This window comes from Peromyscus maniculatus, chromosome 1 (assembly GCF_049852395.1).
Source record: "Peromyscus maniculatus bairdii isolate BWxNUB_F1_BW_parent chromosome 1, HU_Pman_BW_mat_3.1, whole genome shotgun sequence".
Classification (NCBI taxonomy): Eukaryota; Metazoa; Chordata; class Mammalia; order Rodentia; family Cricetidae; genus Peromyscus; species Peromyscus maniculatus.
The window spans coordinates 206,743,542-206,769,953 of record NC_134852.1 but is presented as its reverse complement, the minus strand read 5'-3'; the positions used below and the strand labels follow the sequence as shown (position 1 = coordinate 206,769,953).

The 26,412-nt window shown below is 45.9% G+C and overlaps 1 protein-coding gene and 1 long non-coding RNA gene across 3 annotated transcripts in view; one reads left to right on the top strand and one right to left on the bottom strand.

Annotated features, from left to right (window-relative positions):
- Rbm20 (RNA binding motif protein 20) overlaps positions 1 to 19,813 on the bottom strand; it is a 212,680-nt gene extending 192,867 nt beyond the window's left edge. Inside the window, exon 1 of one of the 2 annotated variants that reach the window (XM_076563290.1) lies at positions 19,593 to 19,813. In XM_076563290.1, the coding sequence (XP_076419405.1) occupies positions 19,593 to 19,798 (206 nt within the window). In that variant the 5' untranslated portion in view covers positions 19,799 to 19,813. Of the gene's footprint in view, positions 1 to 15,855; positions 16,152 to 19,592 lie in introns of those variants that run through there. The other variant, XM_006995131.4, reaches the window with a different exon arrangement.
- On the top strand, positions 18,488 to 25,897 carry LOC121824474 (uncharacterized). The gene is made up of 3 exons (XR_006066375.2): positions 18,488 to 20,242; positions 21,119 to 21,214; positions 21,294 to 25,897. It is a non-coding gene; the product is annotated as an uncharacterized LOC121824474 (long non-coding RNA).
- The last annotated feature ends 515 nt before the right edge of the window (positions 25,898 to 26,412 follow it).

Genomic DNA, 26,412 nt, shown 5'->3' with positions numbered 1-26,412 from the left:
CCATGGAGGGGTGCTGCTTACTGGCTTGCTCCTCGTGGCTTGCTCAGCCTGCTTTCCTATAGCACCCAGGACCACCTGTCCAGGGATGGCACCACCCACAATGGACTGGCCCCTCCCACATCAGTAATTAACCAAGCAAGTGCACCACAGACTTGCCTACAGGCCAAGCCGATGGAGGCGCAATCTCAGCTGAGGTTCCTTCTTCCCATACGGTTCTCGCTTGGATCAAGTTGACATGAAGCTATCAGCACACATGCATGGAATGACTGTGGTCTTACAGTTCAGAGTTTTATTCCTAGCAGTGCACACTCATGTGCTACCTCACTGAGTGGTGGGGTAAGCCCTATACCCATAGTGAGCCCAACACACTCAAGGCCTCCTTTAACCATATGGAACCTCAGAAGCTAAGCATCTGCCACTGGCTCATAGATGCCTGTAGACAGAACCCAGACTGGAGCTCATGTTCCTGGCCTTCAGAGTCTGTGTGGTATGCAGCCTCTCCAAACATAAACGCCTGTCTAGTCTGTCAGTCCTTCAGCCCCGTCACCCAAATGAAGCACATACTGGGAAAGGCACGCTTCCATGTCAGCTCTCACTAATGATGCTGTCTGAGCAACCAGCCTCACCCCCAAGACTGATAAATCAAAATTCAGGTTGCATTCCATTTCCTCATTCAACAGAGATCTTCCCCGGGACCCCAGGCAGTCCTGAGGACACTAAGATGGCTCACAGGGTCTGGCCTGCAACAACTGTGCAGAGAGACTCTTTGGGAGACCTACAAGAGATAAACATGGAGTAAATGTCACAATGGGTGTCACAAGTTGTCCCCAAAGAGGGCTCTTGTCTCAGTTGCCTTTCTACTGCTGTGGTGAGACACCAACACCATGACCAAGGCAATTCATAGAAGAGTTTATTGGGGTTTACAGTTTCAGAGTGAGTCCACGACCATCATGGCAGGAAGGCTTGGTGCTAGAGTAGTAGCTGAGAGCCCTCATCTTGAACCACAGCAAGAGGCAGAGAAAGCATGCTGGGAATGACATGGGTATTTTGAAACCTCAAAGTCCACCCCAGTGGTACCCCTCCTCCAACAAGGCCACACCTCCTAATCCTTCCCAAACAGTTCCACCAACCAAGGACCAAACACTTCAATATATGCGCCCATGGGAACCATTCTCATTCAAACCCCCACAGCTGCCTACTCTGTTACTGTTTGGTGAGGTGTAAGCAGGGCCCTCAAGAATTAACTAAAATATTCTAGTTGAGAAGTGGAAAAACGGTATAGGTAGGCAGAGGGAAACACGAGGATGACTTAAACGGGATTATAGGCCCAGGGCTGGTGAACCAAGTAAGAGCTGGCCAGGGGAGGCCTGCTAAGCAACCAGAATCTTGACCTACAGGCCATCACAAGCCACCAGAAGCCACAGCAGTGATTGAAGCAAGAAAGTGACAAGATGAGGGCTACTCCAGTGTGTGCATGTGTGTGCGTGTGCGTGTGCTTGTGCGTGTGCGTGTGTGTGCGCACGCTTGCCCGGACCTGACCAATGAAAGGAGCTTGGAAGTCTGAAATGAAGGGGTGGCGGGGGGCATAGGAAGAGCAGTGGGGTTCAACAGAAAGGGAGGGGACGCACACTCAAGCAGGAACAGTCTGGAGGCCCGGCTCTGAGCCTGGACATTCCAGTCACTGCAGAGCACCCCACGCTGCTACTCCTTTCCTAATCCCTGCCTACTTCACAGGGCTGTGTGAAGACTAAGAGGGAGAACCTAGGGAGAACCAAAGCTCCCTGCAAATGCCGCAGCACGACAAGGGCACAGTGCTGGCACTGCCCCCCAGAGCCCACAGGGCTGGGGGCTTCAGATTATCCGCACAGGCCTTGTCCCCGCTCCCTGTAAGGTCTTTAGGGACCGACAGCTTCTGGACAATCCAGCCTCCTTTCACAGACCTTTTCTTTAAATTTTTTCATTGAGTGAGTGTGTGTGTGTGTGTGTGTGTGTGTGTGTGTGTGTGTGTGTGTGTGGTGTCCATGTATGGGTATGTGCAAAGAAGTGTGGTTCCCGCAGAAGCCAGCAGAGGGAGTCGTATCCCTTGCAGCTGGAGTCACAGGCAGTTACAGGCCACCTGACATGGATCCTGACAACAAAGCTGTGGCCTCTGGAGAACCACTGTGCTCTTAACCACTGAGCCACCTCTCCAACCCAAAGGCCCAAATTGTTGATACTGGCCACACAGTTGAACTTCAAAATCATTACCAGAAAAGAAAATGCAAAGTATATGGAGAAAATACTTATAAAATTGTGTATTTGAGGAGTGTGGTATCCAGAATTTGTAAAGTACACCTACAACTCTATAGCAAAAATATATACGATTCTACTTAAACATGGATGAGAGACTTGAATAGAAACTTCCTTAAAGAAAATATAAGAATGGCCCATGACCACATGACAAGAAGCTCAACAGCATTAGTCATCAGTGAAAATACACATCAAAACTGCAAAGAAATAGCACTCCATGCACACTGGAACAGCCATAAAAAATAATAATAAGGAAAAATAATGCCTGTGAGCATTGATGGAAGGGGTGTAAAATGGTACCGCATTTTAGAAAGCAATTGGGAGGTTCCTCAACAAATTAAACAGAATTACCATGTATACATCTCATTGATTCCACTCCATGATGCATACTCAGAAGAAAGGATGCTCAACTGGAAAGCTGTACACCAGGTGCTGGGAAAACAGCTTGGTTTGTAAAGTGCTTACTGTGTGTCTTAGTCAGTGTTCTATTGCTGTGAAGAGACACTATGACCAAGGCAACTCTTACAAAAGAAAGCATTTAACTAGGGCCTTGTTTACAGTTTTAGAGGGGTAGTCCATGATCATTATGGTGGGAAGCAGACAGGCATGGTTGTAGTTGGAAGTTTGTGTCCCTCCTGGCACCCAAAGTCCCATTGGCCTGCTTATAAAATAATCACACAGAGGCTTAATATTAATTATAACTGCTCGGCCATTAGCTCAGGCTTATTACTGACTAGCTCTTACACTTAAACTCAGCCCATTTCTGTTAATCTATATGTTACCACATTTTTCGTGGCTTTCTCTGTGTGCCATTACATGCTGCTCCCTGGACAGCGGGCTGGCATCTCCTGACTCAGCCTTCCTCTTCCCAGAATATGTCCATCGAAAGATGAGCGTACAAACATCCACCTACACAGTGGACGACTTGTACTAGATGCATAAAGTGTCAATACATACCACAGTACAGACAAATCTTGAGATCATTGTGCGATGCAGGAAACCAGACAAAGATGACTCATTTACATTAAACATGCAGAATAGACAAATTCACAGAAGTAGAAAGTAGTATAGAGATTTTTAGGTACTAGGATCAGTGGATGAGAAATAACTGCTTGACTTAGATGTGCTCAAGCTTCTGACCCTGTGACAAAGTGGCATTTGTCACCTACAAAGTTAATACTCTTAACTATGTAATCAAGTTACCAAAAATAATCTAAAAATTATAAATATTTTAAGTTAGTTTACTGTTTCGTGTTGGGCCACATCTATAGCTGTTCTTGGCCCGGGGCGGGGGGGGGGGGGGGGGGCTTCAGGCTGTGCATTGGGTGTGCCCGGGCTCTAATGGATGCCAAGTGTCCCTTAGAACTGATAGAAATGTTCTGGAACAGGGTAGTGGTGACAGTTGTGCAATACGATGAATGTTCTTGATGTCACTTTAAAATAGCTAAAGGGTAAATGCTATTGCTGTGGTTTGGGTGTGGTTTGCCCTTCAGGGCTTCATGTGTTGGTCATTAAAGATGTGTGGCAGTTTGTGGGGAAGTCCTTAAAGGCGGAGCTTAGTGGAAGGTATTCAGGTCATTGGGGGACTTCCACCAATGGGGTTAATTTAGCTCTCCTGGGACCCCAGTCAGTTCCCTCTTGAACATGTTATAAACTGAGGCCACTCCCTACATCTGCCATCTTCTGGCTGCTGCTCTTTTCCTTCTCATTTCTCTTCCACATAGCAATGCAGCTCAGGAGGCCCTCACCTGAAGCCAAACTCACATGGTCTCCTAATCATGGACCTCCAGCCTCTAGACCTATAAAACTCTTTTTTCTTCATAAAGCATGTGTCTTCAATTGTTTTGTGATGGAAACAGAAGGAAATAGTTCTGGTAAGTAAAAGAGGATGCCCCATCAAAGTATATATATATACTCTTATTCTACATACATAAAATTCTAGGAAAATACAAACTAATCTGCAATAGAAACTGTATTAGTAGTTTCAGGAGTTAGGGGATCAAAGGAAAAGGGAAGGATAAACTACAAAAAATCAGGAAGAAATTTCCAGGGAAAGTAAGTGGTGGTTTATTCTGGTCTCAGCCATTTGATATTGACAGCTGCAGATGTATGCTTTACGTATGGTTTGACATATTTCAATCATACCCCCCTAGAACTGAGGGATAATGTTTAGAGCTTTACAAATTGTCTTTATACCTCCAAATCATGGCATTTTTAAAAGTGCTGCTTGAAGTGGTTGCTTCTGTGGCCTTTCCTTAAGCCTTCTTGCAAGTCAAAGCCAGCAATCCCTTTCCGCCTTACAGGTTCTACTCTGGTCTGTCTTCACTTCCTGTGGTCTCTTAGGGCAGGAGGACACCTGCAATAGTGTCTGCAGAGACTGTCAAGAAGTTCATCTGGCAGAGGCGCCTGGTGCCCTGCGCCAGGTTCCAAGTCAGGAATTCCTTTTGCTATTAATAGGAGCCCGAGACACTTTGATCATTGCTGAATCCTGGTTTTCTGAATTGGTTCAAAACTGGTCTGGTAGAACTTGGCATATGCTCACTTTGCAAATCAAACTATCCTATCTGTTGTTATCTTAGCTCATGCTGGGAGGATTATGAGTGTTTACATACTCTCTGCAGACATCAAATCCAGGTCTTGCCCGACATGCACTACAAGAATAAGACAGTGAATCAGAGGCCAGCCTTGGGTTTGCTCGTGGCGTTCACACTCAGATGTAGATTTCACTTTAAACCGAAAGGTACACTTAAAGCTACAAAAAGAAAAAAGAAATGGGGGAAAAAAGCAAACTTTAATGTGAATTACTCAGTTTGTCTTGGATTAAATTTGACCTACTTGCAAATTTATTTCAGCCGTATTTTTCCAATGATATTTTTCATAAGCAATAGCTTTTCTATAAATTATTTTGGAGATATATTTTTTTCTAGAGATACAGGGTCACTTGACGTTCCGTAAGATTTTCCATGCTAAGTCACACTCCACCAGGTATTGCCTGAATACTACTTTCTTAGCTTCCTCTGAGTATTCCTTTAGAAAGCTGTGACTCAGTTTCCTTATCTGTACAATGGAGTGAATAACAGCATTTATTTCCCAGCCTTATTGTTGGACTTCAAATACATCCAGTACTCAGAGAAGAAGTTGGCCTGCAGGAAGTGCCCTGTGAGGGTTTTTCTGTTTACATTATTGCTGCTGTTCCCTTTCACAGAGGGGAACACTGAGGTTTGGGGTCAGTGGTGACAACCCTCGCTGAACACAGAACACACAGAACAGGTCCACCACCCATTCTTTTCATTACTCCCTACCACATCCCCTCCTATCTGTGTTTTGAGTATGAAAATAAGCATTCCAAACCAGAACAGGCAAAAATAGACTGTAACTTAAATCTGAAAAGCATGAACAGAGTGTGAGCACAGCCAGCCCCTGACTCGGCCAGGGACAGGCCAGTCATCAGCCATTTTTAAAGTCATCTTTATATAGTTATTTACAGAAAAGAGGTAAGAGTGAGGCAGGAAGAGTACATGGGCCTGGGCGGCAACGTGAGACGCACGTTCAAAAGAGAAGAGAGAAAAGAAGGAAAGGAAAAGGGAAAGAGAAAGAAATAAGGTTTCCACACAGAGCCAAGACCTCCAAGAAGATACCCAAACACGTATTTCGTGACCTAATGAACATTACATTAGCCGCTCCCATTGGCACCAAATGGGATTTGTGATCACCTGGGATGGCGATGGCAAAGCTGCCCTGGCTGGCTAATGAGGCAGCTAAGCAGGCAAAGGCCCCCGTCACCAGGCCTGGCAACCCAAGTTTCATCCTCAGAACCCACGGTGGAAAAGAGAATCAGCTCCTGCAAGTTTGGCCCTGACCTCCACTTGCACATAGACACACATATACAGGCACAAAATCAATCAATCAATTAAAAAAAAAAACTTCCTTGTGAGAAGTCCTAAGCCTGAAATCATATCTCCCAAGCTATCTGATTTAGATGGGGTCCAAGCTCACCTACTCTAAAAGGAATACTATTTCTCTTTCTAATTCTACATATTTCACAGACAAAATTTCCTTAAAATTTGGTCAAATTAGAAGGTAAAACCAGGGTCTGGAGCGATAGCTCAAAAGTTACGAGCACATACTGCTCTCACAGAGGACCCAAGTTCTGTTCCCAGCACACCTGCCAGGCTGCTCACAACCACCCACAACTCCAGCAACAGGGCATCCAACGCCCTCTTCTGGACTCCAAAGGAACCTGCACACTCAGATACACATATACACACAAATAAATAAATAGTATAAGAAACCTTTTTTAAAACTAATAAAACCACTAAAACATGTTGGAAAAGAGGACGTTGGCAGGGGCTCACAGCATCGTCTCTCAGGTACTTGTCTATCAAAGAGGTAAAGTCCCTAGTGGTCACCAAGATAGCCATGGCATCAAATTTGGCTGAGCACAAATTACTTGTAGTGCATCTTTGCCAAAAGGTCTACCTTGACCCTAGACGTGAAGCCAGAATGATATCCAGGTTATGGTCCATTCCAGAACAGGAAGAAATGGGTAGACTTGGTAGACTTGGCAGACAGTGTAAGAAAATGCATTTGTGAACCCAATTGGGGGAGGCAGAGTGGTCCAGACCAGCTGTAAGAGACATTTTCTGAAACTGGAGATGTAGCTCAGTAGCAGAGCATCTGCCTAGCATGAACTAGGGCCTGGATTCAATCTCCAGCACACACACTCACATTCACACACTCACATTCACACACTCATACTCACACAGACACACAATGTAGTAATTTTTAGAAAGAATATGTTTATGAGACTAATTTCCTTAGATATCCTAATATGATTATGCAAGCACTTTCAATAGTTTGGGGATGAAAGAGATCAGAGAGAGAAACATGAGAGCAAGCAAGAATACAAACATCTTTCCCTCCAAAAGCAAAGTACACTGTAACACACTCAAACTCGTGTCTTTGTTAAAATGAATTTGCAGCAGAGGGAGAGATTGGGGGAGGGGGTGGAAATGATAACAGACATTCTTCCCGTCCCCAGGGAAGGCAGAAGTGAAATGTGCATTGCTCACTTTAAATGTAGATATTCACTATGATTCGACACATTAAAGAGTCCATCTTTACAGGCTAGCCTGAAGGGCATTCCTGGGTCTGAAAGGTGCCCAGGAATTTAGGTTTCTCGGTTAAGAACCTGAAATAAAGAAACCTCCAGGCAAGTGGGGAGGACATGAAGGTGTGGCTTCTGCTTGGTGGGAAGGCAAACATGAGATGCCCTGGAGAGACCCCATCTCTCGCGGCCGTACACGGAAAATCTAGGCACAGTGAGGAGGGAACACACCAAGAGAGCTCTGCTCTTCTCGGTCATGTGGGAAGAGCTGAGAGTCACCAAACACAGATTAAATCACAAATGGGGTTCACTTCTCTTTCCATTTCCATGCTAACAAAAAGATGTCCTAGCAGAGAACAGAATAAGTGAAGAGTTAGGGTGTGACCACTGCCTCACTGTGTGGCCTTCTGTGATTCAGTCAGCTTTCCTGGTGTCTTTTAAAGGGCATTATTACAGTGCATCTCCTAACTACGATAGAACACACTCGCTTCGGGGAATGAAATGGGAAAAGGGAAAAGACAAACGGCAATTGCCTTGAGAGCCAGAGCTGCTGGGGCCATCTTCCTGTATTCTCTTTAGATTTTTCCTCAGGCTAGTCAGCACTGACATGCATAACCCACACACGTGTTTGCTTGTTTGTTTTTGAGATAGGGTCTCATCATGTAGCCTTGGCTGTTCTGGAACTTGCTATGTGAACCAGGCTGGCCTCAAACTCACAGATCCTCCTGCCTCTGCCTCCTGCGTGCTGGGATTAAAGGTGCATACCACCATGCTCCCCTAATTGATAATATATGGAACTCACTTTATAGTAATAGATGTAAGATAATACATCATTCTTCTGTCATATATACATATATATGTTTACAAATGAGACTTATACAAAAGACATGGTTTATATTCCCAAATGAGAAATATTTGGGCAGTTTTCCATTTTTTTTCTCTTCTCAGCAATACTGCAAAAATAGTTTTGTTCATCCCATGCATGCACATAACTTAAACTATATATACCAAGTTTTTTGTTTGGCTGGTTTTTTCAAGACAGGGTCTCACTATATAGATCTGGTTGTACTGGAACTCACTCTGTAGACCACGCTGGCCTTGAACTCACAGAGATCCACCAGCCTCTGCCTCCCAAGTGCTAGGACTAAAGGCATGAACTACCACGCTCAGCTATTTCAACACCCTTTTCAAGGAAGGCTGAAGTGTGTCTTCTCAGACTGGGAAGATGGCTTCGATGCTTGCTGCTAAAGCTTGAGGGCCTGAGTCCGGATTGCCAGTTCCTGTCGATAACAGCAGCAGAGGCACACATCTGTAACCACAGCACTTGGAGAGAGCGGAGACAGGAGGATCGCAGGGTTCAGAGAACTAGACTAGTTGATTGTGTCTCAAAAAATAAGGAAGAGAGAGACTGAAGAAAAACCTGACATTAACCTCAGGCCTACACATGTGTGGGCTCCCAAACATGCGCGCGCACATACACACACACACCTTTTCAAACCTCAAAGTTTCTACACAGCTCTGTCCTCTGCTCGCTGGTGGGAGACACAGCTGTGGCTGAGGCACCCATGTCCTTTCTGAGGCTCTGGGAACATTTCTCTGGTCTGTGTACTAGTGAGGTCACATGAAAATCTGGTGATAATCACAATCTCTATAAGATGGACAATAGCTTTTAGCAGGGCGAGCACTGCCTGGATCCCCACTGAGTGTTAGGGCTTAGCCATCTCCTCTGCTCTTCCTACATTTGTGCCAGTGAAGCCAATGCCATTGCCAAACATATTCCCACCTGCCTGTGTAAAAGACCTCCAGGTCAGACAAAGGGAGGACCCCTGGACCAGGTTCTTAAATTGAGAATGGGATCCCACTGTCCCCCAAACTCAAAGATTCACTTGAAGGCTCTTAAATCATTAACAATCTAAAATAATATATTTGTAACGTGCATTTCAAAGATGAAGGAAAATAGCTTTAAACTTCCTTCTCTCCACTAACATTGGCATTCTTCTGACTTTAAATTATATCACTGATGCAAACATTTCTGCAAATGCCAAGGAGAGTATCTCTTTCCATGGCTGTTGGTCTCACAGATATGCACCTATGCTCACAGCTAAAGTTTAACCGAAGTGGGAGGACATGCTCCCTGTCAGCTTCTGGGCTGGGAGGGGAGGGAGGGAGTGCATTAATGAGCACTCAGCAATATTTCCCACTGAATCTGGTTCTCATCAGAGCTGTCCTTCATTTCTGATCCCTAGAGAGGCTGGATTAGGAAGGTTAATTGGCTTGTCCAGGTCACCTACTCCTGGGTCAGGGGTTTTTTCCTCTCTGACCTCTTTTGACAGAAACCCAATAGTTAATTGAGCAAAGATGCTCCTTTTATATTCAATGGTGTCAAGTTGGTCCTAAGTCGATCTGCTTAGTGGTAAACTAAAAATAAATAACCCCTCCTAGAGAGAGAGAGAGAGAGAGAGAGAGAGAGAGAGAGAGAGAGAGAGAGAGAGAGAGAGAGTTAAAGAAAAAATACACTAACACATACACACTCATTTTCTATTCCAAATACTGGAGGTCAGGTTTAAAGGTGGGTCTCATGACTGGGATACAGTGATACATGCTTAGAATCTCTGCACTCAGGAGGGTCAGGAGTCCAAGGCCAGCCTTGGCTATAGAGTGAGTTTGGGGGTAGCCTAAGCAGCATAATACCTTATTTGTTTGTTTAAAAAGGCTAAGCTAATGAAATTCAGAAACATATTTAGGGAAGATTCTGCAGAGAAGTTACAAAGCTGAAAAGCATTTGAGCTGTCTAGGTACCTTGAGTAGACTCTGCTCAGTCTGGGTCAAAGCAGATGGTGGCGACTGAGAGCTGATGGGTTAACTGTGATCAAGAGAAAACAGGTGCAAAAAAAAAAAAAAAGACAGAAGCAAACGGTCCTGGTACATCCTTAAAGCAAACACCCACATTAAAGGAGGGGAAAGTGGCGTGAAAACGGCCTTGATGGAGTAATCACACCCCCAGACACATGCACGACCCCCAGCTCTGGTTTCTGAACACATGGAAAGATTTATTCTGCAAACTGAGCTGCAAGTTATTAACACATCCTCATGCAAGCAGCTCTGCTGCTCCCTTCTTACCCATAAAGCACACACAGCATCAGTACGCGCCACCACCCTGCAGGTCTGCTGTCAGCAGGATGGAAACATGGCCTTGTAAACCATCAGGGGACCTCTTTTGTAAAATCCAGCAGTAGCTGCACCAGTTAAGGAAGGCTTTGTGTATTAGGTATTTGTAACATACCTGGAACACAGGAAGAAAACATATGTGGGGGTGGGGGAGGGCTTCTCTTCAACCACCTCCTCAAATGGCAGGAGGTGATGGCAGCCCCCAAACTAGCCATGTCAAAGATGGAAACTTCCCTAGCTCCCCAGTTAGGTGAAATGTCAACAATGACCACCCACAGAGCCAGTTAGCCTCAGCCCACCAGTAGGCTGGAAACTGAGCAACATTGCAGATTCAAAAGCGTGCCTCTTAATGCAAGTCAGGAAGTCCCTGCCAGTGACAGGTGGGAACAGGCCACATGAAGCATGGTAGCATATATAGTACCAAGATCACCCCTGTTCATTTACCAGGGAAGGAAGTACCTCATGCTGTTTCCAGCTGACTGCTAATTATCATCTTTGCTCTAATCCTGAATATAGATCATTTTACTTTCGGCCAGACTTCCCATCACTCTGAATTTTCCAGCAGTCCCTTACACCCGAAATGGCTCCATAGAAACTTTCTGTTAAAATATACAAAATAACATCAATGAGGCCATCCCAAACTAGATCTCCACAGGATAGGAAACAAAACTCCAATTCTATAGTACCACTTGCCTGGGGTCTAGCTTGGGAATTTTTTTCTCTTTGGGGTTTCCACACCACTGGCTCAGGCTCCTCCTAGCTTTAGCTTCCATGTTTAGTGTAGCCCATTTTAATTTCTGTCTCTTGGTGACATCCACTGGGTCCCCAGCAATTTTGTGTATTTGTGTTATCAAAGCTATAAATTTCAATTACTTTGGTTTATTTGCTTGAGGATTGGCCATGTGGCCAGAGAAGAAAAAATTTATTTAAACTGCCATCAAGAACCTTGCAGCCACAAGAAAAATAAATCAAGAGAGAGAGAGAAAATGGATAAAGGAGGATCATTTGCCATGTTGGTTGAGAACCCCAACCCTAGACAATTAGAGCAGGCAAAGAGATTTTAACCAGCCAGAGTTCACTTCCGATAGACAGAAGCCCCTGTTAAATTGTTTTATAAACTTCTAAGGTGATAGCAAATGAAGAAGTGGATGAAGGAGTAAAAGGCGAAAATCAAACTTTTCTCCTTTCCCCCATAGCACAGGCATGTGAGCAGTCAGTGTGTGCCATATGCACAGTCATTTACTGTGACTAAAGGGAGTAATGTTCCACGTTTCATAATACTGATCTCTTAGGCAATTTGAGAAAAACTGAGAACTAGACAGCTATCCATGTTATCTAGAAACACTTCAGGGGGAGGGAAGCTCTCCAGTAAAATTTCGTTTAAAAACAATACCTTGAGGAGGCTTTCTGGGGGAGTGGAGGGAGGCTTCAGGGTGCACACACAGAGCCTTTTCTCTCTTTTCCTGCTTGGGCAGACTTAATCCTCGCAGATGTTTTTCCTGCCAAATACTTGTCTTACATGTAGTCTAAGACCGTGTTTAAAATTTTCAAAATTCCTTCTACAAGTGTATTCCTGTTTCCCCTGGAACATGGGCTCCAAACGATGTTAAAAAAGTGACCCAGGTGTCAGAAAGGCCATCCTCTTCCAGAAAAGGATCCAATATATCTGAAGTAATGTCCCTTTTTAATAAATTCTTAATTTTTCCCCCTAACTGTAGGCAGAATTATCAACATGCCCACCAAAGTGGATGGCTACCACATAAGATTAGAATTTGCCTGCATATCATGTATCCTTAACTGTTACATGGAGATCCCTTGGAATGGAGGCTGTCTGTTAAGTTATCTGCTATTGGAGAGGCCACTTGTAAGATTTTCTGTTCCGAGGACTTAGCCTCGGAACACAGAGAACGGCAGACTAGTGCTAAGCAAACACTAAAGTGTAATTCAAGGCTGGACCCTGTCTTCATCAAGCAACGCTCCCTCCCATGCTGGCTATCAAATACTACACCAATTGTTTGGGGTTTTATTTTATTTTTTTTATTTACTTGTGAAAGTGATCTGGAAAGGAGAAAGCAGTTCATCCATACTCATTAATAAGAAAATCTTGCATCAAGTAAATAATTTAGGAAAATCGTCTTTGTGATTTACTACATAAAGGTATGTGTTTGGTATGTTTCCTCACACTCAGGTATCCCTTGTAATCCCATCTGTCCAATGACATTCACACGTTATACAATTGTAACTCTATCCTTACTCTGATAGAAGTTTAGAAACTTATCATCTAAAATTTAAATGCCCATTGCCCATCAATGTTTATGTCTTATAAATCAAAGATTATAGTCAATTTTAAAGCATCAAAATAATTAAAATAATTAAAACAATTAAAAATAAAGTAATTTTGGAAGTAAGATGGCATCAAGCACCGTTTTCTTCCGCTGACATGAAAAACAAATCCATGCCTTTTTTTTAATCTTCAAATTATTTTGATTTCCTAAACCCATCCCAAATCTTTTCTTAAGGTATTTTTATATTTCTTGTTTTCCGAAGGGTTTAGATAGTACCTTCTGTAATACAGCGACAGCTCCACATTGGCCAACTTGCAGACTTAAAACCAAAACGTCCCCAGATCCGAGTTATACGATTGTACCTGCCTGATGAGCTTGTAAGGCTTCTCATGTCAGGGCAGACAGGATCAGCAGCGGTATGGTTGCTGCTCAACTAAAGAACACAACAATAAGAGAACCAAGTACACCTAGTTGGAACAGAAGGCCTCCACGGATGCGCTGCGACCCGCAACCTTCCCAAGCCGCGAGCCGGACTCCAGAAAAACAAACAACCGACCGAGCCCCGTTATTTATCATCGCATCTCAAGTGTTTCATTAGTTAAGTGCAGCTCTAAGACCCAATGTAAACCATGAGAACAAAACCTGTTTTCATCTTCTCCGTGGTTTTACCAAAGTCGTTGACCTTTTCCAAAATGAAAACCATTGCTAATCAGGCAACGCAGACCTTAAAAGGTGAAAGAACCCTGTAATCCTTAAAAGCTAAGCCACCTTAAGATTGATGTCTCTCTTATTCTGAAAAAGAGTGAAACTTAGGGAAGACTTAATGACCTCACTGAACTAACTACAAAAACTAAAAGAGTCACTCAGAATATTTAATATGGGCTTCAATTTAAAAAAAAAGAAAATTGTATCCGCAGCTTTAGTTCACAAATGCCTCCAAGTCTGGGGGCAGACAACTAATTTTCATCCAAAGGCAAGCAACCCGCTACCTCTTCTCAAAGATGGTTGATCCAAACTGCACCTCACCACAACATAAAAATGGTTGCTCAGATTAAATTATGCAAACGTAGTTTCAAAATAGCCCGCTCAGGTTTCAGCGCATTACAGAGGGGCCTGCAAAGCGCTTGCCGTGTTCCGCTGGGTTCCAGCGGAATTTCTGTGGGCACGGAGGGAGATGCAAACCCCAAATCACCCTTATAAAGAAAAGCTCTGAAATATTAGAGCACGAACATCAAATCCCACGGGCACATCCACCGCCTTGGACCTTGTCCCTGAACACGGATGGGTCACCAGTCCATGGGCCCTGCTGCAGGGCTCCATCCTGGCCTGTAGGAGAAGGGGCCATCTTTGAAAGGCTCCCTCTTGTCTTTCAAAAATAGCATATTCCGGAGATGGAATTTTCCAAATGGGGGATAAATGTATAATTTACATTATTAATTACATGAAGAAACTAAAGTATATCTTAAATTATCCATTTCTATAAGTGGGCTTTTTTTCCCTACCTGGCAATACTTCAAACAGTTTTTTTTTTCTGGGAATAAAAAGTTCTGAGTTTTTAATCTAATTAAAAGTGGGGGGAAACACAGGCTGATTACTAAAAACAAAGTGGTTTTGATAAATTTAACATGCAGGATGATTTCAGTACACAAGTCACTGGTTCACAGAGAAAGTTAGTTGTTTCAAATTCATAATGGATCAACTTGGAGGTTTTAGTAAGTAAACTTTAGATTTAAGCAGTTTTTATCTACTGATTTATATTTATGTCGAAACTTCAATTAAGTTAGAGAAACTGTCAATCCTCGTTAGGATTTGCTGAAATGCTTTGCAAAACAAGGGGAAAGAAGATTAGGAAATATTTTCACTTTTAAAAAGTTGCAAATCGCAAGGAGCTGAAAGTTATGCAAACTATCAAAGTTGAAGGCCCAAAGCTTTACAAGTAGAACAGGACTTTATGATTTGACCAGCCAACAGATAGGGAACCATTTTGTCCTGAAATGTGACTCCGCCGTTATTGATGGCAAACTCGAATTTTCACTCTTTCTATTACATAACTCGGTTTTTTAAACCATTCGTATTTGACTATTCGTTTCCGTTTACATTTCCACTTATTTTTCTTAGTGCATTCCAATGAATTCCCAACATCAGCACAACCGACCTAAAAAACTTCAGCTCCCCATGTAGGTTTTCCTGAATTTACACGCATTTAGTGCTGGTTGGTTTTGTGGAAGCACTCATTGCCCGAGCGTTTTTCAGGACTTGGTCACAGGCTAAACAAACCTGAAAAGAGCCTCCAAATAATCCAACATTCTAGGCCTCAAACTGACAAGCCTTGTAAGGAATGGGGGAAACAAAGGGCCAGCAGACAGGCTAACGGACTTTCCGGGACGCCCTCACCACCCCAGCCTATGGATAGACGATGAAAATTCTCAACCTGAACGGCAAGGCAAGGTTCACCCGTAACTAGTGGGAATCTTATTCTGCGGCTGAGAACTCTTCGCAAGGGCCATGTTGTAAACTGTTTGCAGTTAGGTAAAGCCAAGCGCGTTGTTTACAGGCCTCATCTCCCTTTGCCCCAAAGTCTCTAGTTGACTCCACTAAAGGTGCTTTCGTCCTCAGTGGCGATATCTCACACACTCTCACTAGGAGCGCGAGCACGCGCTTGACTTGCCATACATTCCAGTGGTCGCTAAGGACCAGAAGGATGAAAAATAGTCTCTGGGTCATTTCACCCAACTTTGAGCTTATTTAGTTAAAAAGTAACATCCCAGAAGAGAACAGAGAGCATACGGAAAAACAGAAATTATTTCCTCCCGAATAACTTAACTGTCCTTCTACCCAATCTCACCAACAAGCCAGAATGACACCGACCCTGCCCAGAGGGCCAACAACACTTCAAACACCGAGGGGCCGACGAAGTTTAGCAGGGTATGAAAAGGAAGCCACAAAAGGGGGCCCCTGGGGTGTGTTCCAGGCGTACCCCAGGCCCCGCTCCCTTCTCCCTCTTACTTTTGGATGATCTGGGGCAGGCTGGCTTGAGGCTGCGGCGGTGGCAGTGGCGGCAGAGGCTGCATCCCTCGCTGGCCCTGGGGCGCGGGGGCCCCCTGAACGCCAGGCACGACGCAGGCATCTCTGTCGGGTTGCTCCGGACCGCTGGGATCCGCGTCCTGGCTCATGGCTGCTGCCAGAACCATGCGCCGCTACACCGGCCCGGGCTCGCAGCGAAAGAGCGCGCGGGAGGGGCGGTCCCGGAACACAGGCGCTCACTGGCCGGGGTCCTTGTGCCCAGTCCCCTTGTCCTTCTCGGTGGCGCGGGGAGGAGACGCGAGGGACGGGGAGGAGACAGTCCCCGCGGCGCCGCCTCCTCCTCCTCCCGCCGCTCCCGCTGGTGCGGCTACCGAGGGGGGCGGAGGACAGGGACAGGGACAGGGGGCGACTCCCGGGCCCACGGGAGCCGAGGGGAGCCCAGGAGCTGCTGCGCGCAGGGTGATCGGGACAGCTGCGCCTGCCCACCCGAGGCGCAGTGAGCTGGGACGCAGAGCAGCGGGCGCCGCCAGCCACCGCGAGCCCTTCGGGGTGGCCAGCCAGGCGCTCCGCAGCGCGACACCCGCGTGAGAGGGCGACACACACGCCCGCCAGCTACCCTCCGCCGCCCTGTCACTTCTTCTGGAGCGCACAGCCTGACCGGCCCCAGCGGAGCCCCGCGGACATCGCCAGCGCGAAGCGCGCCCCAAGCTTGGCATCCTCCTGCGGCTGGAGCAAGGCCAGAGCCACTGGGGGGACCCGACCCCGTCACATCTTTCCCTGAGTAGGTGGGTGGGACAGCATCTCGGGGCTCAGATTATCAGGCCCAGAAGCTCACCACACTGGCAGTTCCAGCTGTCGCTTCGGGGGTCCCAGAGGCAGCCGGTGGGGTCGCCGTGGGTTCATTTTTCTTTTCACCTACCGAGACCCCATGAGAGCAAAAACCAAAACCAGGCAGACGTTCGGTTCGTATTTATTGGCACATCTCCGTCGGAATTTAAAGGATGAGGACAGAGTTCACCGACTCTGCTAACTGCCCTGAGCCCGCCTGCGCCGGGCACCTGTGTGCACCAGGGTCACAGCTGTGCACACCCGCAGCGCGAGGCTTTGACGACAGAGCAGGCGCGGGTGCAGATTAACGTGCGTGGAGGAAACACCTGCTCCAGCAGACCGGCTAGTACCTGAGCAAAGGCCCGGGCCGGGGATGCCCCCAGCTCCCTCTGGGCTGTGCGATTCACCCGTGTTCCAGACCTGGACGCCCGCCCATAACCAAGCTCCTCTGCCCTGCTTTGCAAGTCAGAGTGCAGCCAGCTGCCCCCACGCCTTAAGTCCTGCCTACCTACTGCACACACCGGAAAATTGTAAAGACGGCTTCTCGCAAACCTGGCAATTACTTGAATTCTCTGAAAGATGATTTTTTTCTCCCTCTTGATTCTTCGTCAATTTCCCTACCTACCCCAGGAAACTGCCTACTTCTGCCACACTACCTAGGAGGGATCTCTCTCTCTCTCTCTCTCTCTCTCTCTCTCTCTCTCTCTCTCTCTCTCTCTCTCTCTCTCTCTCTCTCTCTCTCATATAAACTTGTGTTCTCAATTACAATTACTATTTGTATTCATAAACATCACATCATTCACAGTTCACACAACTAAGTCTGAAAAACAAACAAACAAACCCCTCTGAAGTAAACGTGGCTTGCTTTTGCTGGCCCCTCTGACAAGGCGGGAGCACATTGTCTGAAGAAGACATGGAGACATGAGGCCAGGAAGTCTTGTCCAGTTTTCTGTGGTTGGTTTCTGTCGCTGAATCCTTGACTGTGGTTTCCAAACACTTCATCTTAACCTCACCCCCCCACCCCCCACCAACCCCCCCCCACACACACATTCCCTTGACCCTGGAGGGAAATTACCGAAAACTAACATTGTAACTCTCCCAGAAATGAAAATGAAGTCTCCCCGAATGTTTTCACTGAAATGTCTGCTCTCTCAAACCTCTGGAAAGGGCTTTGTAGTCCCAGAGGCAGATCTGTTTCTGAGTACTCTCTGAGGGTTAGTTAGCAAACCCTAAGTAAATTAGGAGTGACGAAGCCCTGGTTCCAAGGTAGGGTGGGAGGTCTGGTGTTCAGGAGGTGTTCAGAGTCACTGTTTTTTTTTTTTTTTTTTTTTTTTTTTGGTTTTTCGAGACAGGGTTTCTCTGTGTAGCTTTGCGCCTTTCCTGGAACTCGCTTTGGAGACCAGGCTGGCCTCGAACTCACAGAGATCCACCTGCCTCTGCCTCCCGAGTGCTGGGATTAAAGGCGTGCGCCACCACCGCCCGGCCCAAGAGTCACTGTTTTTTACAGGTGTGAGTCTACAGTCTGATCTTAGCCAGCTTGAACAAGGTATTTTTAACCCCCCCCCCCAGGAAACTGAGTGAGTGGAAGCCACTCCAGTGTTATTATTAAAGACTTAATAACGTGGAACTCTGTGGACTCCTCCCTAGGGGAATGAGTGGAGAGAGATGGGGGCAGGGTTGACTTCGTGCAAACCTGGACAGCAGAGCAAAGGAACATTGAACACTCACTGGGCTTTTCTTGCTTCTTTTCTGTGAGTTTGGAAAAAAAAAAAAAAAAAAAAAAAAGCATGATCCACAGGCATTTCCCCCCAGAAATCCTATTTCCATGATTATAGCTGAATATTTGCCATTTGTGATGCAGACCTGAAGCCAGAGGACAGCCCTGAGGAAGGAACCTTAAACTAATTGAGGCAGGTCCCTGGGAATGCTGCCTGGGGTGATAGAGAACATTAGTTTCTATTTTCCAATCAAACATTGAACACTCAAACAACTGGAGGGTAAGTTTACTTTTCCTCACTTTTTGTCCAGGAGTGGAAAAAAAACCCTAAAGATATTATCTAGGATCCTAATGGACACCCCCACACACACACCACCCCCTAAGAGTGCACGTCACATGAGTAAATGAGAAAGGCTGAGTCATCCACCTCCCCTCACAGTGGGGAGCATGATGCGTCGGAGGGCTGACGCAGCTCTTTGCTCCTCTGCACAGAGCATCCCGTGCCTCCTTGACCCACGGGAGTCCGCAGTGAATCGTGCACTCTCGTTACCTTCAGACAGTAACCCCGTGAGCTAACTGGCATTACCTGTGCTTGACAACCAAGGAAACTGAGCCTCTCAGACAGCTATGAGAACTTTGCTCAAGGTCACCCAGCTTCTCAGGGGCAGAAGCAAGACTACTGATAGGCCGGTCCAGTTTCCAGTCTCATCCCCGGCCCCTCCCAGCACTGCCTGGACGGTGGCGGTGGAGCTGAGAGCTCAGTGTCCCATGCTGCTGCATCCTCCATTGAATATGAAGCTCAACCTGCCGCACAGATCTGTAAATTAGTAGGCGGTGTCTAAATTGTATTGGGAGCATTTGTGGCAATGAAGCACCCGTGGGGAGGTGGTAGAAAGGAAGGGGAAATGCAGTTAGGTCTGTTATTCCAGGGTCAGCCATTCTCAAGCTTGATGTGACATTGGCACCCTGCCGTGTCTTGTGACCTGAATAATTAATATTACTGGATTTCAGGCGCTGTTTTCTCATGCCTGGTCACTGAATGCCACCTCTTTGCAGACAGAGAAGCTTGAAGAACATGCCCAAGGTCTCTGGGACGCTGAGCAGCAGAGCTGAGGCTCGTGCTTATTCTGCCTCCCAGTGACACCCTGTCCTCTCCCCAAGGGAAGTCACCTACCTTTCCGGCTGACGTAAGCAGTCCTCTGCAGAAGGGGCCACTTCAGAGGTGCTGCCCCTCCGAGTTGTACACCAGTAGATAGAGGGTGAAGTTTTGTGCTCCCAGCCAGCGAGGCTGGGCGACACAGACCTCCTCATTCTCTGCCGCAAGGAGAAGTGCAAAGGGCTGCAGTCCCTTGCATGTGAGCTGGGATTGTCTGGTAACATTGCAACAAGGTCAGAGGAGGAATAGACAGGAGGAGGCGCAGGGAAGGACAGGGAGGAAGGAATACGGGCCAGGTGCAGATAGACAGCTATGAAAACGCCATCCTGAAGCCCAATGTTTTGTATGCTAACTAAAAACACTTAGTTTTACATTTCAACACGGGAAACTGGTTCTCTTAGCATTCACGTAACCACCATCAAAGCTGTATGTACTTTTAAGGGCACTGACTGGTATTGTTCATAGTAGCAAAAGCTAGAAGCAACCAAATGAGCAGTGGGGGATGGTTGGTGTGCATAAAGAAGGTCCCTACTCCCAGCTGAGGAACTCTCCACAGGGAGACATCTGCCTGGCTCAGGAGAGGCTTCTTGAGAGAAAATGCTAGTCTCTCAAGAGCACTGTATCAAGACTAAATACTCTAAATAGAACATCTCTGGAAAACTATACAGGTAAGTAATTATCAATAGTGAGTACCTCTAGAAATCGGGATGTGGCAAGAGCCTTTTCCTTCTGTGGCCTTTTATATTATTTAAACATTTGGAATAAAATTTATTGAAATACATACAACTTGAATTTTCAGTTTGAACATTGCTTTTTATAGCAGCGAAACTTAATGATTCATTGTTGAATTATCACCCATTAACAACATGAAATAATTAATAAGATGTTTATTTTTTACTTATATTTTAATTGCATTTGTATTTGTTGGTGGGGTGGTGAATGCCACAGTGAATGTGTCGAGGCCAGAGGCCAACTTGCAGGAACCAGTTTTTCCTTTCACCATGTGCATCCTGGGTGACCTGAGCTCAGCAGTTGTGACTACAAATGCCTCAATCTACCAATCTCTACCGATCCAGCCTGCCAACCCCAGATTGTTAAAAAAAAAAAAAAAAAAAAAAAAAAAAAAGCAAAAATTCATCAGAAGAAACTAAGGAAAAACACTGGACAGTGTATTATGCAGACTTCAGGCCTGCTTTTTTGATGTACAAGCCACCCCATTAGAGACAGTTACATAAGGAAAGCCACAGTTACCAGCAGTCACGTTTGTACAAGCAGAACCTAGCAGTAAGTCAGAAGACATTTGACGCATCTAGACCCGAATGTATTAATTCATCAGCAACTGTTGCGTTTCTTGGATGTTTACCCTCCTTTCATTTTTACAATCACCTTACTAGATAGTAGCTGATGTTATTGTTGCTGTTTTGAACCCAGATAAGCAAGCATTCTACCAAATGAGCTACATCAAGTCATTTCTGCGCCCATTTTGCAGATTTAAAAAATAACAACCATCTCTAACACAAGTCATTTTTGTGCCCATTTTGCAGATTTAAAAATTAAAAAAACAAAAACCAACAACTTAAGTCTTGATAAAGTCCAGCTACGTAGCCAACCGGGAAGCCCCGTCCTTGGTCTTCTCAGAGGTGAGCTTTTAACTACTCTGTGTAGTGTGTCTTGGTAAAATGGGAGCCCAGGACTCAGCTTGCCTCTCTCTGCCCTCAGGTCCTGACCCTGCCTGCTGTCTGTGCCACCGTGTCGAGGCCCCCTGAGGCGGCATTAGTTGGCCAGTCTCTCCTTGGTGCCATCCCTGCAGATGGATGTAAGCAACCTCTCGCGGCATCCCGGCTTCACACAGAATCATCTCTCTGAAACAACAACAACAACAAACAGGAGAGACCGGCCGAAAGATGCCGTTTAAAAATAATGCGGTTACTCATGGAACTGGATGCGCTTTTGACTGTGAAGGAGACGGGCAGGGAACTTTAGCTGAGGACCGGTGAGGACATGACCCACGTTAGGCTCTTTTCTGCCTAACGACTCAGAGGACGTCTCTCATTGGCTGCAGGAGAGAGCTTCTCTCCATCTCATTGGCTGGGACTTTGCCAGCCGGGCCCTTTGTCCTCTGCTAAGCCCGTGGCAGGTATTCCATTGTGGTCAAAGTGGCTGCAGCTTGGGAGTCCAGAAATCCAGGTTCTAGAGCTACCCCGTGTCCCCGACAGAAAAGCAGTTATCCCACACCAGTGACACCAGCATCTTTGCCTCCTTCGAGAGCGCCATTGTCTCAAGCCGCAGTGGTACAGCGCTTTCTTCTGCTACTTGTTCAGGACCTGGTACCAAACCCAAGGGCAGGCTGAGTCCAGAATCCAGGGGCTCAGAACAGCAGAGTGCAGGCTTGCCTGGACCCGGCTTCCTGGAAAAACAGGGTTCTGAGGGAGGCCTGGAGGAGCCAAAAAAGATCTCTCGTTTGCAATTAGAAGACAATTAAGACAGGATTCAGAACAGCTTCGTGTTAAAAGCCAGTCACTGCTGAATTCCTCATGGGTAGGAGGAGGATGGGAAGTGAGGAGGCATGGCATGCATGTGGGAGAAATCTTAGCTGGTGGCTAATTGCATGATTTAAGTTCCATAGGGCTCTGCACCCCCTGGGGAGACCCGGCTTCCACACTACATGCTTAATCCCTGGAGAATGTCCCTGTCACTCAGGGGCCTCAGCCAGGCAATCGGTGCCTCTGGGAGAGAGGGGATTCCTTCATCCCAGCCCTCCCCCAGCACCCTCCTCTGTCTCCTCTTATCACCTGCCTGCCTGTCTGTCTGTCAGGCCAGTTGGTCGTCAGAGCATAAACATTTCAGGCTATGTGCCCACCAGCTCCGGGATCAGGTGACCTGATTATGGAAGGCTACACCGGAGGCCTCTGCATGCCAGCGTGTCGCCAGGAACAGTGAGAGCCTGTGATGTGCTGACCTCACAGAGTGGGCACCCGTGCAGCTGGCCTGGGTGAGTGCCCCTCCCTGGTATGGCTTCTTTGATCACCCTAGGCCACCCTGCAGGCATGGGAAGCCCTGCTGGTTCCCCCTCTGGACAGATGGTAGGTCTACAAGCTGTCAGTGCAGTCCCTTTGCCTCTTGGAACCTCTGTGTCACTTTCTGAAAGTCAGAAGCAGAGCCAGGTGTGGTGGCACATGCATGTTTCTTGATCAGGAGGCGGAGGCAGGAGAATTGGGGTTTTCAAAGTCATTTTTGGCTAGGAGTTTGAGGCAAGCCTGGATCACATGAGACCCTGACTCAGAAAAACAAAAAGAAAACAATGGGGTTACTGTGAGGGGGAAATGAAAAAACAGCCCAATGTCATCTGGTTCTGATGGGACTCAGTAAGCCAGTGTGGGCTGTTTTTATCGTGGTTTGTGGACTTGCTCTGAGAGGAGGCTGGTAATCCTCATACAGTCCCTCTCTGGGTGCCAGCACCCTCTGCATGCACAAGCCCTGGGTGAAAAGATACCATCCCAGAAACAGGCAAAAGAGGAGCAGGGGCATTGTCAGAGGAACCCGAGATGACTGAAGAACTCACAGACCTGGATCTGAGTCCTGGCTCTGCCCATTGTCACCAAGCTCCTGAGACTGTGTTACCTCACTTCTCAGTGCTTCCTGACTTCCCTCATCCAGAAGATGGGCATGGCAGATCTTTCCTCCACTGTTGTCAGGCTCAAGTGTGGCTCGGGGTCATTATGATTCATTACAGCAGCAAAATTACAGTTATGAAGTAGCAACAAAAATAATTAGGAAGGCTGAGAACCACTGTTCTAAAGTTTGATGCCCTACAGAAGTGACAAAATGGCCTTCAGCTTCTCCATGTCTACATCCTCCCAGGGTGAAGTCTAAGAGAAAAGCATGCTCCTCCCACAGTGATCCTAACAACATCCTTGTTGCCTGCTCTGGTTGTGATGAAAAGATAGCCTCAAACCCATCTATAACTAGAAAATGTGGCACTTCCTCTGCTGATCTGGTGTCACGTCCACTCTTGGTGATGTCAACTCTACCTGAGTGCCAAACTGAAACCTGGGAGTTTATGGCTCCCAAACTGGGAAGTCACAGGGTGCCAGGGCGAGCGGTTTCTGGGCCTAACTACACTGTTCTTTTACTTGGAAAAAAAAAAATGTCTACCATGTCCCCAGGGTTTGTCTTATCAGGTATGTCTGAGCTCGAAGGACACAGAGCAACAGGCATTTCAGAACACTTGGCACACAGTAAAGATATTTGAAAAATGTTCACAAAACAAAGATGAAATAAATATGTATACAGAAAAAGAAAAAAAAAAGCATGCACAGGATGGTCCTCAGATCAAGCCCACACTTAGTTCTGTAGAGGCTCTGGGCTCTGGAATGTTCTGCCCCTTCAACTGGGTGGTAGTTCTGTGGACACATTTACTTTGGGGAAATCAATCAGGCTGTGCATATACAGAGAGGTCCTTGTCTGCATGCATTTTTACATTTCAGTGAACATTTCCTTAAAAATTAGAGAAAGAAAAGATACACTAAACCTCACATGGTCTAGCTAAGCAAGGCACAAGGAGAGCCACATTCCTTCCCCTGTGGAATCTTTTCTCGCCGTCTGTAGTCTCAGACACATTACAGTCTTCCAACTGCTGGGGTGTTTATTGCCCACAGAACCATTTTGAGAAGGTTGGTTTTCATAATAAGTCAACATCTCTACAACTCCCCCAACACCAACAAGTTAAGATGCTGGGTTTTTTGTTGTTGCTGTTATTGTTGTTGGTGGTGGTTTTTTGAGACAGGGTTTCTCTGTGTAGCCCAGCCTGTCCTGGATCTCGCTCTGTAGACCAGGCTGACCTCAGACTCACAGAGATCCTCCTGCCTCTGCCTCTGGAGTGCTAGGATTAAAGGTGTGATCCAGCACCTGCTGGCTCAAGACTGAAGTTTTTAAGCTTGAGTTGTGACGATCATTATTAAAGCAAGAATGTTTTGTATCCTAAATACTCTGATAACTTTTTGAGACAAGGTCTCACAAAGCCCAGGCTTCGCAGAGCTTGCTACATAGTTGAAGATAGTCTTGAACTTCTCATCATCCTGATCCTCCTACCTCTACCTCTCAGGCATTGGAATTATAAGCCTGGGCCACCGTGTCTGATTTATGTGGTGCTGGAAATCGAACCCAGGACTCTGTGCATGCTAGGCAAGGAAAGTGTATTTCCACTCCCCTATACTTTTTTTTTTTCTGCACTACTGGAAAGAAAGTTGTAGACACCATGACTGTTCTTCCATGAAAAACAAAGATTCCCAAAGAACCACCCTCCCCATGATGACATCAAGACTCCCCAGACTGGACTGGAGATTTGTTCAGTGGTTAAGAGCATGGATTGCTCTTGACAAGACTTCAGTTCATTTCTAGCACCTATGATGGATAGCTCACAATTTACTGCAACTCCAGCAGGAGATGGGTTCCAGGCTGCCTTCTGCCTGAACACACAGAGATGCATGTACTCTCACACAGACACACACACACACAGGAATTAAAATAAAAATAAGCTCTTGCACAGAGGAAAATCATGTAGGAGATGTGTGTTTCCTACTGTTTGCTCCAGCTAGCGCTGTTGACTCACCATTAAAATGGGCCTCATCTTTTCCCTTGTCATTGGAATCACTTCTGCTGGGTTTTTGTTTTGTTTTTGTTTTTGTGTTTTTGGTCAGTGTTAGGGATTGAACCCAGGGCCTTGTGTGTGTTGGTAAGCAAACATTCTACCATGATCTAAGTCACCAACACTTTTTAATTTTGAGACAACGTTTCACTTAAGTGGCCCAGACTGGCCTTAAACTCCTGCCTCAAACTCCCAAATAGTATATTTAAAATTTGGGACCATTTAAGTAGGATATCCACCAATAATCACTTTAATATTCATTAATGATCATTGTTATTCATTACAAAGGTTTTTCTAATTATATCAATCTAAATTTATTGGTTGATTTCTTTTTGTAAAGACAGAGCTTGCATGCTAAGATCAATGGTACATAACTGTAATCCTGGCACTCAGGAGACTGGGGCAAGAAAATCACAAATCCCAAGTCACGCCAGCCCATGAGACCCAGTCTAAAATGTAGAAAGCCTAACCCACCCCATCCCTTTCTCTCACTCTCTCCAATCATCTCTCTTTTCACAAAAAGGTTTAAAAGCACCGTGGACCTTTTTGTCAGAAAACTCTTTTTTTGCATCTTTTATACTTTTAAAGCTGTTTTATTACCCCCCCCCCCCATTTTTAAGAGTTCCTTATATATCAGGGAGAGCAGAATTTATACACGACACTGTCTTCATTTGCTTTCGACTTTGCTGGGTTTTTTTCCACACCCATTTTAGTTTATTTTTATGTAGTACAATTTATTGGATTTTCACTGCTGTTGAATTTGGACCTTGAGTCAGAGTTAGAGAAGTTCCCCACATTAAAACTTTTTTTTTTTTTAATTCTCACCTCTCCTTTGAGTGTCTATGTGATTTATTTTCACACTAAGATGCCTGTCTGTTTGGAGTTATTCTGGTGTACAGTGTGAGGCGTGTATCCAGTTTTAACCTGCTCCAAATGGCCGCCCAGTTGTCCCCACAGCACTTATTAAAGGACCGGTTTTTCTTTCAGTATTTCAGATGCCCTGTTTATCCAATGGTGAATGTCCATGTGGACTGAAGTCTAATTCTGGACTTTCCACTTTATTCTAATAGTCTCTTTGCTTACCAGTTTTAGTTATAGACTTTTTATAACATGATTTATTGTTTGCCAACCCTCTCCTCCCAGCTCTTCCTCCTGAAGGTCCCATTAAATGAGGGGGGGGGGAGCGATGTA